At 39.6% G+C, this 14,320-nt stretch overlaps 1 protein-coding gene and 1 pseudogene across 5 annotated transcripts; one reads left to right on the top strand and one right to left on the bottom strand.

Annotated features, from left to right (window-relative positions):
- Window positions 1–1,411: 1,411 nt before the first annotated feature.
- On the bottom strand, window positions 1,412–12,321 carry mon1a (MON1 secretory trafficking family member A). 4 transcript variants are annotated; one of them, XM_081607404.1, is made up of 7 exons: window positions 12,201–12,321; window positions 11,874–12,122; window positions 7,732–7,883; window positions 5,124–5,510; window positions 4,154–4,919; window positions 3,673–3,820; window positions 1,412–2,426 (listed from the first exon to the last, which is right to left on the bottom strand). In XM_081607404.1, the coding sequence occupies exons 3-7, from the start codon at window positions 7,853–7,855 to the stop codon at window positions 2,286–2,288; spliced, it is 1,566 nt and encodes a 521-aa protein (XP_081463530.1). In that variant the 5' UTR covers window positions 7,856–7,883; window positions 11,874–12,122; window positions 12,201–12,321; the 3' UTR covers window positions 1,412–2,285. The 4 variants fall into 4 exon arrangements, with proteins under 4 accessions (XP_081463530.1, XP_008408706.1, XP_008408705.1 ...); XM_008410484.2 differs by lacking the exon at window positions 12,201–12,321 and having other exon boundaries at window positions 11,874–12,166; XM_008410483.3 differs by lacking the exons at window positions 11,874–12,122; window positions 12,201–12,321 and adding an exon at window positions 8,256–8,408.
- Window positions 9,785–13,936, top strand: LOC103465530 (UDP-glucuronosyltransferase 2C1 pseudogene; annotated as a pseudogene). Its single transcript, XR_014087659.1, has 2 exons — window positions 9,785–10,186; window positions 11,897–13,936. The product of XR_014087659.1 is annotated as a UDP-glucuronosyltransferase 2C1 pseudogene (transcript).
- Window positions 13,937–14,320: the final 384 nt, after the last annotated feature.

Below are 14,320 nucleotides of genomic sequence, written 5' to 3'. Positions count from 1 at the left end.
CTTCCGCCGTCTGCGCGCGAGATCCAGGGCCGCCGCCACGGGGTGGGCCGGGAAGGGGGCCACTGTGTTAATTGATTTGTTAATGTAACAAATATATCATAAATGTCTCAGTTAATGTACTCTAAGGTGTTTATCCACTCAGTACCTGCTTGTTGCTTCTGCTTGAATTATGACATTAATGCAGCAGGGCTGTAAACAGCCTGGGGCTCTGCAGAGGCTTTAAGGAAGACTAACTTTCAGTTTGTTGTTTGCTAATTTTTCTCCTGTTTAGGTCAGACAAGTTTAACCAGAAAAAAACGTCACAGCTTTTAAACCAGGTATTTTTATATATATATTATTATTATTTCCTTTATCTAATCCCATTGGGATCTATATCTCATTTGCACGAGAGACCTGGGTATAAAATCTGCAACACACAACAACCTGCTAATGCAAAAGTAAAACAAATTAAACCATATACACAAGTTTAAAGCAAATTACAAAACTGTTTAAAAGAAATAAGATGGATTAATAGAACCACATCATTGCTTTTGACAATATGGAGTAAAATTGAATCAGAAACCTTGATAAAGCTCACCAGGAAAAAAAGCATGTAGTGTATTAACATTTATTAAAGTTCGATTCTCCACTCCTGGTACCTTGATTTTTTTTTTTTCTTAATGAAGTGGTGATCATTCTGATCATATGTTTTTATGTGAAAAGGGACTTTGAGCATCTTAGTCTGAATAAAATGCACCCAGTTTGTCTCTGGTTTTGGAATGGCTTAACCCAATGTCACCAGTAGATCCCACACCTTTGATATATCCCCGCTAAGCTCTCAAAATGGGATTTGCTTCCCAATCCACTCAAGGAAGTTGCTATATCTGCTGTTTATGCACTTTTTCCTTCCACTAAACTCTCTATTAACATGTTTTGGATGCCATCAACTCAGCTCTTTCCCCCATAATTGTGTCATTGTGCGCGCCATGACGTAATATTTGTGTTAAAAGTATTTATTAGTCTAAAACTAAGTCACTTTTCCACAAAAACTGAATTTAGGGTTTTCTTCTGCATCAAGCAAAATATCAAATACTCAAAAGGCATCCATTGTTCAAACTATTTAAGCCTCACAATTTTAACTGTACATATCTTTTAGTGTCATTTTAATTGAGATGTACATGTATTGCTAATTAGCAAAATGTGAATTTGTCATTCGCTCTCATTCCTGCCTTGTCCATTTTAATCCAATCTTTATATGAAAACTACCAGCAATGCACTGACCTGTCTCCTCCAATCGAAAGTCATATTTTGGAGCATCTTGTTTTCATCGTGCTTTGCGTGTGTACAGTTCACCTACCGCTTAAGGCAACGGTAAACAGTGTTGTGTTTTGTACACGCTTTCATCTGGGCTGGATTCAAGGATGACGAAAGCTTTTAATTGGTCTCTTATTTATTAACAGACAATTGTTCTGTGAATTCGGCTTCTTCAATAAATTATCAGCTTTTGCACAAAACTAATTAGTTAAGGCGTGCTTAGTGGAGGCAGAAGTTGCAAAAAAACAAAACAAAAAAAACAAAGTATAGTGAAACACAGAGGACCCTCATGGCACATGCATAAAAAGGTTGATTTCTCAGGTGAGAGGAATGAAACGGCACATTAGCGTTTGAACACTGGAACAGGAGCGGTTTACATCGAGAAAAACAACGAGAAGCTTAAAAACACAGTGAACAGCTTCCAGTCTCTTACATGGAGTGTTTCTTTAGAAGACAGGAGTGCATAGACGGGAAAACGGGAGCGTTTCCTGGAATCTACGGGGCTCAACAGGAATGTGGCCAACAGGCTTTGCCAATGGATCTTCAAAGACAGTAAGAGGTGCTGCAGCTTGTTAGCGCCACGTTTGCAAAGCCCGGGTTTTTTTTTGTTTACTTTAAATTCCTAAGAAATTAAATTACAGCTTAAAAAAAAAACAAAAAAAAAACGGTTGTGCTTTTAGAAGCACGTGAAATGAGTCTTTATTATTAAGAACTTTCACAATGAACAATTTCTATCTCAAGCCAGGCAAAAAGCTGCAGCGGCCCCTCCTAATTCAAAATAAAACTATTTAAAATCTTCCCGGTAAAACACTGCTTTCTGTCAACTTCTACAGCAAAGCCTGTAAAAGAACAAATAAAGGAATTAAATTGGGGGAATCCCAGAATCTTGAAATGCATAGCTCTGACAATCAACTTGTCTACGGTGAGATGACTGTAGTTTTATTGTCCGGTGAGGCTGCTGGCACCAGGCCAGTAGGTGGCGACAGCTCGGCTCAGTATGTGAGCGGGCTCAGGATGAAGAGACGATCCTCCTCCCTCCGGATCCACTTTAGAAGCTTGTTCACGGCAGAATACGCCAGAGCCTTAGTCGCCAGCGGACTGAAGCAGAGGTAGAGCTCGAAGCCGCTCGTCACCTGCAGGCCAGAAGAAACAATAAAAATGCAGGAAAGGTGGCATGAAAATGCAGCAGGATGTAACATTCACTTAAGCTCCACTACTACAGATATTTATTTTGTTTTAGTTTGTTGATTTTTTTTTTAAAATTACATTTTTTTAGGAAACGAGATGGTAAACCTACAAGACATTTTCCCAGATTTGAAATAACAGAAACAGCTTGGACTGATTTCAGCAGGTTCTTATTACACAACTGAAACACCGAGGATCTCATACTTTATAAAAGCTCCTGCTGTGGGATCACAGGCTGCAGGATTCATCAGGCCAAGTAAAACCAAACGAAAGCGTCAAACTCCAGAGACAAAGTCTGAAAGGTAAACAATCCCACCAGTAAGTGGCAGTAACAGAATACTCCCAGAATGCACTCCCAATTAAAAAGTTAAGGGAAGCAATTTAAAACACTATATCCAAAAAGTGAATTGATTAAGATAGTTTTTTTTTTTTGTTTGTTTCTCAAAATTCTGATGTTTAGCTTTTGAATTTTTTTTATCTATTTATTTCTTTTTATTATGAGGTCGTTTGTGAGTTTTGGAATTACTTTTGATGTTGGTTTCATTCTAAAATCTTATTTCCATTTACAATAATTAATCTACCAACTGATGAAGCTGGACTTATATTTCTCCAAAAAGTAGAACTGTACTTTACAAAGCATCTATTACTGTTTTACAGTAACATTCTTATTTAACTTGAACAAAATCTGCAGCTATTGTCCCTTTAAAGTAGCAACAACTGCATGTAGAGCTGCTCAATATACAGCACCACAATTGTCATCCTCATACTAATATCTGTGATATTGCAGTTGGGAAGTATTGCTTGGAAGTCATTTTTGGTTACCTATAATACAACAGACGTGTGACTGAGAGCAATAAAAAAAAATGTGTCTGAAAGAATATTAAATATTGAGTATTCACTGAACTCCAGTCTAGAACCGCACAGCATTCTGGGGGATGTAGGAAGAGGAACTGCTGAAACTCTCACGATGAACTAAGCAAGGCTGGATGCATCAACTGCAGCATCCAGACACCGACTTGAAGGAGGTGAATAATTATGCAATTGTTTATTTTATTTAAAAGAACAACTCTATTTAAACATAATTTTTTTTCTACAATCTGCGCTCCATTTCAAGCGGTGTGGAATTCCTTAATAAAAGCAAAAATGCAGCTTCTGCTGTGATACTTTTACGTTTTGACAGAGACATCCACCCACCATGGCCAGCAGGTTCTCAGCTTCGCCGCAGCGGTAGAAGGAGCGCAGCGGTCTGGTCGGGTGGTGCAAACAGCTGTGAAGGTCCTGGTAGAGTCCCATCAGCCTCTCCTGCTCCTCATCAGACTGGTACACCTCAGGTATCTCTGGACTGGACAGAAAAAAAACAAACATAAAAGTACTCAAAAAAACATCCAACATCTCAGTTAGAGGATAAAAATGAGCATTTTCACTAGAGATGCACCGATCCAATATTAAATACTACAAAGGTGTAGAAATGGCACTAAATTATGTATAATATTTGTAAATGTTGGTTATCGGCCATAACAGTAATATTCAAACAAAATTTTCATATTGGTGCATTGACAGTTTTTCAGTGTCAGATTGGTGTTGGCTGATACTAAACCTCAGCTATCGGCATCGGAAACAAAAGAAAAAAGTGAATCGGTGCATTCCTAGTTTCCGCCAGACATTGACCTCTCACCTGGTGTACAAGCCTGAGCTCTTCGACTTGTACAGGAAGTGCCTTAGCTCTGGGATTCCGACCTGCACCACAGTGTAGCTCTGGCACTTGAGCGCCTCCTTCATGGCCTGGTAGGCGCTGCGCTTACTCAGCCTCTCCATGAAGCGTTGCTTGCAGTCCAACATGTTGAAGAAGTCCTCCCTGTCAGTGGAGACCAGGATGAGGCAGAGCTCGGAGCCGGGCTCCAGGTAGGAGATGTGGGCGTGGAAGAAGCCCGCCGTGTTGAACTTGGGCAGGCAGATGGGCGTCCAGCCCTCGCCCTCCCGGAACGACGAAGATGAGCCGACGAGGTTGAAGACCAGGTGCAAGTCTATGTGGTGCAGGAACTGGTCCTTCTTGCGGACCAGCGTGACCAGGCGGTCGCCGGCCAGCAGGATGGAGAACACCAGGTTCTTGGCCTTGGCCGCCTGCAGGCTGGACGACACCACGTCCCTGGCGGAGCTGGCCAGGGGCAGGCAGGTGACGGCGCTGAGCAGCAGGCCCGGGTCGCGCTCCAGCCGGTGCAGCAGGTTGTCGGTGAGGTACTCGGAGCCGGCCAGCAGGCGGCGCAGGTCGTAGTTCTGCTTGTGCTGGAAGATGTGGTTGAGCTGGGTCAGGGTGAGCAGGCTGACGATCTGGTAGTAGATGTACTGAAGCTCCCGGAGCAGCTCCTTCTCCGACTGACCACTCTTGGTCACGCCCACCAGGACCAGAGGACTCTTGGTGAGGAAAACCACCTTACAGCCGTCTGGGAGCCGAGACACAGAGGGGTCAGGTCGATTAGCTGCTTTGCTGAACGCGTTACCAATCACCAATTAATCAATATTATATGCTATTTTACCACAATTTAAGATAAAGGAGCATTAATTGACTTGACTGGTTTTACTAAAGTATCAAACTCAGCATGATGGGGACAAAACCTGACTGAGTTAATACCAAAGCGTTCTCTGACCTGCGTGGATAGAGCGGATGATGTTCTTCTCCGCCTCTACAAAAGACACCAGCGCCATCATCACCCCCATGGTGCTGGACAGGGCCTCCTCCGTGCCGTAACGGGTGTAGATCGGCTTTCCGGCCTCGCTCAGCACAAACACGTGTTTTTTGTGGTTCCTCCACGCCTCACTGGACACGTCCTCCTCTTTGGTCCTGCTCTCGGACGAAGAGTCTTTGTTGAGCCGCTCCTTGGTGCTTTTCTCCCCCACCAGCTCATTGAACTCCTCTTCATCAGGTTCTGCTGAATCATCTGACCCTGGCGCCCTCTGAGCGTCTTCCTCAGCCTCGGCGGTCAGGTCTTCATAAGATTGTGCATGATAGAAAATGGCACTCTGCTGACCAGCGCCTGCATTGATAAAAAGGACAGAATTATTAACACAAATGGCTTTTAATGGAAGGCCATTTCTTCTTAAATACCACAAAAAGACCTGAAATCAAAGTGGTTAACCAACGGTGCATTTGTCAAAACATCCTCTAAGTACCTAACCTCATCCATTCGAGATCCACAATCATGATCAGATTATGATTTTATGTTCCACAAAAACAAAATAGAAACAACTGAGTTTAATCTGAAAAAACATCAATATTTATCCTAGTGGAAACATCCAAAGTGATGACATGTCAGGCTTGGACTTTTGGTTTTTTTTTATAACATATGTGTCATTTGAATTAGATTATGAACATATCCAGGAGTTCTGACGTAGGCCAGGTGGGGGCGCCAAAAACCACAGAACTACTAAAAGTAAACTGGGGGACAGAAGAGCTTTTTTCTTACCACCGAGTATTAAGGCCACTGTAAATAGAAAATAAATTTACATTTCCACCAAAAAACTCCTCTCAATTTTTTCAGAAAATAAAAATAAATAAATAGGACAATTCTGAGTTTGAAAAGTCAAAATTTGCACAAAAAAAAAAGTGGACGTTTCTGAGGTTCCATCATTTTCCACATTTTGAACCTCAGAAATTTCTATAGATGTCTCTGATGAATAATCGGACACAGAAAAATTGACATATTCCACAGATTTTTAATTTAACCACTTTACCCTGTCCAGTGTTAGAATTACATTAAAATATGAATATAAAACAAATAGTTCAGTTCCTTTTTAAATAAGAAAATACATTTTAGTTCCTAAAATGCAATAAGTTAAAATTCCTCTAGTAAATCTGAACGAGGCAAAGCTAAAACGTTTCCATTTGAGGAGATTTGGCTAAAACATATTTACAGACAAAGGTGTGTTCATCTTAAATACAAAATGTATAGATTTTTTGTACAGTTTAATTAAGCAGTAATTACAGCTTAATTACTGCTCTAAAGGTGTTATTTTTTTCAGTAAATGTCCCTTTTTTGAGTCTGTATACTCCAGATAACGATTAATCGTTTATTGAATTAGTTGATGATTATTTCATTAATCACAATTAATCATTTCAGCCCTAATCTAAAGGTTGCAGGACACTGGCTCTGGAGAACTGGACCTTGACGACTGTGTTGTAGAACGTCTAAAGTGAGCTTGCAGAATTCCTCCAGCCTGCTGTCAAGTCTCAACCCTGGAAAAGGCTGTAGCTAGTTCTGCATTAGCATTAGCAGCTGCTCTTCACTGAGTGCTGCCTGCACTTGCGGAAAACAAGTGCAGGCTCTTATGAAAACACAATGACTTGCTATAGTTATAGTGCTATAGTTCAACTCATTTCTGCATGTACTGCTGTCTTTCATGACAGGAAGAGCTAAAGCACAGCGTTCTGCAGTATTTTACACAACCCTAGAATGTGCACAGTCATGCCACTTCACACCCAAACCACCTTCAGCATGACCCCATCACAAAATACCGCTAGGTTCAAGATATAAGCTGTCCTAGCTACAAATACACTCTGCATTTTTCAAGTTTAAAGTATGTGTATATGTCTTTCAAGTCAACAGTTATAGTTTTTTTTTTTATTCCGTCTTTGCTTTCATCATCTTTCTTTCATCTAGGTCACAAATTCTGTGGACAATCCCACTGAAACCGTGAATAAATAAGGTTATGGATTTTAAAATCAACTCTGAGCAGACAGTGGCCAGGAAATTCATCTATTAGATGTGGAACTTTTGCACCTAAATTTGTATTACTTTCTGATAAATGAGGCCCTAGTCTGGCGAAGTGGGGAGTGGCATATCCCGAAAGACCTAAATAAATGGTGGTTCTGTTAAAGTGTTGGGGGCCAAATACAAATCCAAATCCAAACCAAACTTTTTGGATATACTGTAATTGAAAATTCTGAAAAGTTGCTACAAAGGCAGTAAAAGACCCTCAATATAATCTAATCCAGATTAGTCCAAGACTGACCTGGAGTCTACATGATGTTGAAGCCCTACTGCAGGAGAAAAAAAAAACATCTGTCTGGGAAATACAGACATGTTGAAGTTCACTTATAACAGTTTTATGTGAATCCTGAAACAAACACAAACAAAATCACCCCAGAAATAGTTTCAGATCGTTATTGTTATTATTATTATTATTATTATTACACTCCAGATGCATCGATGTGCTGAGTAAGCATGGAGTGTTGAGAGTGGGTTTATCTCAGCTCACCTGGTTCCGTCCCCTCCACCAGACCCGGTGTGGGGCTGTCCGCCCTATCCGAGCGCAGCCGGTCCACAGGAGCCAGCAGACCGTTCTCCCAGGACACGGTCGCCTTGCCAGTTTCTCCTTCCATCCCTGCTACTTCCGGCGGGGCGACACCCCTGGACAGCAGGACCGACACAGACTGAGAGTTAGGTCCAAAGGTCGGGCGGCTTCGTGACTGCGTCGTTTAAAGATGCACGGGGTTATACCCTGCTTTATTTCTACAGTGACTAAAAGCTACAAACTAGTACCAGCAGAAAAATGAAGTGAAACTAAACTACGGAACCAAAACAATAGTGTTGGGGGGTATATTGTTCTCTCACATCTGTTATTTAACTGGAAGCATTACCTAAAGGAGAACTTCAGAGGCTACGCTTAACTGCTAACTCCAACAGACGTCAGCTATATCGGAGGCTCGCGACGTCTATTCCAACTTCCTACAGCAAAACGAATACTTATCGTTACAAGACAAACAATTGTCAGATTTGTACCTCTCATTTCCACGGCTTTCGTGTTTTAGTCCACGTCTCCTCCACTCATGTAACTGCTGCAGCAGCTAGCTGCACGAAACTAAAGTACTTCTGCTGCCTGCCAACATGCTAGGTAGCGGAAGTGGGAATTGTGGGATATGAAGTCCCTAGTCCAGAAAAAGAGAAGCACGCGAATGTTGAGGACGACATCCTCAGGACTTAGTCACATATGTAATTTTTTTGTTTGTTTGTTTACGTTTAATTGATTATCTGAAATATTTTATGTTTTTTGAGTTGAAGTAATTAGTAAAGGGGAAAAAAACATAATTATTGAGTCAATGACTGAATTAAGAGTTAAAAATACTTTAAAAAAATTCCTTTAAATAAATACATAATATTAAAACATTCACCAGATTGTTCTTAAAATTATAAATAAATAAATACAATTATATGTGATTTTTTTATGTACACTGGAAAAGTATGCATTCATTTTTACCTATAATACATGTTTCTTATTAAAAAATAGGAAGTATTTATTTTATTATATGCCAAATTAATGCAAAAATATGCATTTATTTTACTGTTTCATCATTCCATGTTTCAGCACATTGTGAATTTATTTGCCAGGCTTATCCATCTATTGGAGATGTTTAAGGAAAACTTATTAATATCTACTCCTGGCTAGTTTCGGCTCTCATTTATTTTCATTGAACAGAGAAACTTCTATTTGGAAACATGGCAATGTTTAAAAAAATAATACAAAAAAAAACATTTTATGGAATATCAATTTTGTAATGAAATAGCAGAACTATAGTAACTATATCACCTTCAATTGTTATACAGGTCCTTCTCAAAAAATTAGCATATTGTGCTAAAGTTCATTATTTCCCATGAATGCTCTCTGGTATTGTTTGGAGGCCGGACCAAATGAGGCGGTGGGCCAGATGCGGCACGCGGGCCGTAGTTTGGGGACCAAACTAAAGGAAAATTAGCGCGTTCTTCTTTGATTTCCAATTTTGACTTCCAATGATTCACTTCCTGCTAAAGAGCCCCCTGGTGGTTGAAGAAAAATCCACAGAAAAGCCGCATGTTCAAAGTGTAGGAAAAAAGTAGCAGCTTATAGTCCGGAAAATACGGTAGGTGAAATTGGATCATTTTCACACCTGACATCACTCATGGTACACTAGTGTGCCAAGGCACAGTGGTTGAAAAACACTGCATTAGAGGCTTGAGAAGAGTAGTTTCACTTTCATTCAGACAAGTTGAAAAACAATGGTTTGGATCTTTACCCCACGGCCTTTTGAACAAAGCTCTTTGCTTTTACTATCCATCTACACTGTAAAAAAAAAGAAATCTCTAGTTTATAGTAAAATACCAGCAGCTATGGTTTCCAGAATTTTACCTTAATTATACGGTACAAATACGATAAAATTCCTGCCAATAGCTGCTGGTATTTAACTGTAAATTAAAGACTTTATTTTATTTTATTTTTTTTACAGTGTGTATTCAGACTATCACCTATGGTCGCAGAATGTGGATAGTAACTGGAACAAAAAACAGCAGGATTAAGCTGCTTGGGGTTAAGGGTTAGGATTATTGAGATATTTAGAGATTTAGTTTGATTGCAATTATCAAATTATTCCAGTAAGCATTTGCATTTAAACAACAACAGCAGCAGCACACAAACTCTAGTAAAGATGGTAAATCAGGTTCTTGAAAACTTCATTAAAGTTCAAATAAAAACAAACTGCGTAATTCATGAAGTGAATCCGTTTAGTCTCCTCTGCATCAGTCTTGTTAATCAGTAACATTGTTATCACTGTTCTTTGCTCGCTCTATCGTTCACTGGGATTGTCTCTGTATTTTATTCATGGTGACTCTTCATGTTTTTCATAGGACACTAAAACGCTCAAACAGCTGCGGATTTCTAGTTTGGACAATCAAAACCCACTGTAAGTAGAAATGGCTGAGTTAAAATCAGTCTATGCGTGGTTTAATATGTGAAAATACATTTGTGTGCTTTATATTGGCTTGATACATTTGATTTAATTCCTATATTATCAACATGGATTTTGTGTAACACTGGTTGGACCAGTTGAAACATCAATGGATGGGTGAACCTGCTTCCATGCTATTTAATGTACATAAAAACTTTAGACGTCACATGACTGATACATATGTTTACTTTTATTCCTTATAAAAATTTTCTTCTTAAAATTTTTTACTGGAGGAATCCTTCCTGAGTATGTTGAGAGGCAAATTTTCACTTCTGGAACAGGAAAAGCAACAACAATGTGAAATACTCAATACTGCGATCACACACCGGTCAAAAAGTTTAGGTTCAGTGACTATTAGTCATGAGGTTTTAAAAGCCTTGCCTACAAAAAATCTGAGGTTTAGCGCTTTTATGTACAGAGTAGAAGTGGGAAGAGCAGCCACAAATCACTTCAATATATTTATACTCAAATAGGAGCAAAAAAAAGTAGCCATCTGGGAAATTATTAAAGGAAGAGTAAAAAAAAGTAGTTGGTAAAATAAAATAAAAAAAGCTTCTCAAGTAATTGGTCTCATTTCAAATTTAAAAAGAATTTAACTATACAGACAAAATATAAAGATGGGAGCAAATTCTGGCAGAACTTGAGTTTTTTGTTTGGGGGGTTGGGGTTGTTGTTGCGTTTGGGGGGGGGATTGTTAAACATTGTTCCACCCTGATTAAATCACACAAATCTCTAAATAGTTCCATGGAAGTGACCACAATAAAAACTGATTACTTGCACTCGACTGACCACTATGTCAATCGTTAAGGAGCGATCGATGCAAAGTCAGGACTCGATATAGTCAGCTGGGTTTCTTATATAGAAAACGAACTTGGCATAATTGTCATAACTTATTAAATTATAACAACTTTATAAAATAACTTCAACTTCGAATCTAACTGTGGCTGGACTTTATATTTTTTTATCTTATATTTTTTTCAACACGTGTAAGTAATTTAGTAAATTTAACGCATTAATATAATGAAGATTAATCGAATGACTTGACCAAAGAGGTTCACAGCAGCGCAGCTCGGCACATGGACAGCGAAAGGTAAAGGTTTTGCCACTCGGAGTGAACCCAACACATGGTACACGATTACACAGCGAGAAGAGTTGAACATTTTTCAATTTTCGTGAGTCGTTAGTGTGACACTCTAAGGACACGAGCTCGAAATCTTCGATTTGGTTTGATACAATAAAACATTTTCTTAAGCATTTTTCAAAATGTTAATAATTACATTTCGAGTTTACAAAGTTGAGCAAAGTGATTAATCTTGATTAATTGCAGCACTGAAGTGTGATTAATCAGATTTTTTTAAATGGATTGACACCATTAACAAAAATAAATCAAGAAACTGACCAAATTTGAATTAAACTACTGAGTTTGAGGAAAGTCTTTCTTTTTCTTTTCTTTTTTTTTATTCTCCTTTTTCTGGCATTTAATTATGTGTTTTTGTACATGGTAAATAAATATCTGGTTTCAGCTATAAAGCCAAACAGCTGAATGCTTACTTTTTAAAAAGGGGGATTTGGGGGTAAAGAAGGTATTCACTGGCTGTTTACCGAGTATCTCTCTCTCTCTGACAATATTTTCGGTTCTTACCTTGACCCCTGCCTTCATTCCAGATGAAGCTGACCTGTTGCTGGAGCGCCACGCTGCTGCTCACCCTCGTTCCCAGCTGCTGTCAAAGCGGCAACATCCTGGTCATTCCCACTGAGGGAAGCCACTGGCTCAACAACGAGATCCTCCTTAAAGCGCTGCACTCCAGAGGACACAACATTACCATTGCGCGTTCCAGCAAAAGCTGGTACGTCAAGGACAGCTCCCCGTACTACAGCACCTTCACAGTTCCTGTGGAAAGGAGTTTTGACAAGAAGTACACAAGAAGACTCGTAACCGAGTACATCAAATTTCAACGGGGGGCTTCACCTTTGGCCAGTTTTCTCCATGTAACCATGGGGATGATTGATAAAAACGTTGAGGTTCACAGAGCTGTGAGTGAATTTCTACCAGCCATGTTAGACGACACGGAGTTGATGAGGAGATTAAACCAGAGCAAGTTCGACCTGGTTCTTACTGACCCCTGGTGGGGAAATGGAGCTATTGTGGCAAAATATCTTAATCTTCCTCTAGTTTACAATGTCCGCTGGTTAAATCCTGAAGAAGCTCATTTTGCCGTCGCTCCTTCACCCATATCCTATATTCCTGTCACCTTATCTGGCTATACTGATAAAATGAACTTTTTTCAGAGAACCAAAAACATGATTACATATCTGATCACCCAGATCCAGACTACCTCTGTGAGCAAACTGGTATACCAGCCACTGTGTTCCAAATATCTTGGACCTGATGCGGACTTTGATCAGATAAAGTCTGGCGCCGACATCTGGCTGATAAGAACCGATTTTGTGTTTGACTATCCGCGTCCCACCATGCCTAACGTTGTGTACATGGGAGGGTTCCACTGTACGCCTGCGAAACCGTTACCAAAGGACCTGGAGGAGTTTGTGCAGAGTTCTGGAGAGCACGGCGTCATCATCATGTCTTTGGGAACTTTTGTGCCCAGCCTTCCAGACGACATGGCAAATAAGATTGCAGCCTCTTTTGCCGAATTGCCCCAGAAGGTCATCTGGAGCTACAGCGGAAGCAAACCGTCCACTCTGGGGAATAATACTTTACTGGTGGACTGGATGCCGCAAAAAGACCTTTTAGGGCATCCAAAGGTGAAGCTGTTTGTGGCTCATGGAGGAACCAACGGAGTCCAAGAAGCTATCTACCACGGAGTCCCAGTGGTGGGTTTGTCCTTGTTTTTCGACCAGTATGACAATCTGCTCCGCCTACAAGACAGAGGGGGAGCAAAAGTTCTCACCCTGACCACGGTGGACAAAGATGACAACTTCCTGAAAGCTGTGAAAGAAGTCCTGAATGAGCCGTCCTACAGAGCGAACATGCAGAGACTCTCCAGACTGCACAGAGACCAGCCAATAGAGCCCATAGACAATGCCCTCTTCTGGATAGAGTTTGTAATGAGGAACAAAGGTGCTGCTCACCTGAAAGCACAGTCCCATGGAATGCCCTGGTACATCTACCACTCTGTAGATGTTGCTCTGTTCCTAACAGGGGCAGTGCTGCTCATGCTTCTGACTGCTGTCATGTTTATCAGGTGTTTATGTAAATCGGCGTGCAGGGGAAAGCTAAAACGTGACTAGTGATGCAAGAAACATTAGAAGAACAGCAATCTATTCTTCTACATTGGTTTCAGGTTGGGATGAAGAGAAAAATTTCACTTTTCAGTGATAATTCCTTTGTCAGATTTTGCGTTCACCAATATTTAATGATTTGAAACTACTACTTTTAACATCACAGCTAAATTCATCTAAAAAACCATATCGTTATTGTTAGATTAGAATTCTTTTATTTTCTTTGAGACATTTTAGTTGGGAGTAATGTACTTTATTGCAGCTATATACTGTGTTTGTAATGAGTACTTTTTGTGTGAATGTTTTTTTTTAATTGTGTTTTCAGCTACATTTTTGTATTTGAATGAGTATCTTTTTGATTGGTGAGTGGATGTTGCAATTCCTCAAAGCTGGATGGATTCCCAGGGTTTTTTGTAGCTAATTATATAGTTAATTTTACTATTATTAAATGACCAATGACATAAAGTTGTCCAACCATCAATCATTTCTCTCGGTGGTTTAAAGCCATTGGACACGAATATTGTGTCAGAGTTATAGAGTATGCACAAAACATAAATCCAATGTTGCTTTGCGATTTGTTTGTAATTTAACTAAGTTCTTGTTTCACACTTGTATAGTAGATTTTCAATAATAATAATAATAATAATAATAATAATAATAAAATAATAATAATTTTGGTTTTCCAGAGTAATTAATAACTGGGGTAATGACTCTATAGAAAGAAATAAAAGATTATCAGTGACCTAGATTTTAATTCAGTATTTGAAGAAACACAAAATTAAAAGATTAGAAACAAACAAATTGTTAGAGCAATCTGCTCAGGCAATTAAATTTCTCTAATGCTCACAT

The sequence above is a fragment of the Poecilia reticulata genome, chromosome 5 (genome assembly GCF_904066995.2).
Source record: "Poecilia reticulata chromosome 5, P_reticulata-male-v2, whole genome shotgun sequence".
NCBI classification, from domain to species: domain Eukaryota; kingdom Metazoa; phylum Chordata; class Actinopteri; order Cyprinodontiformes; family Poeciliidae; genus Poecilia; species Poecilia reticulata.
This window is presented reverse-complemented; position numbering and strand designations above follow the sequence as displayed.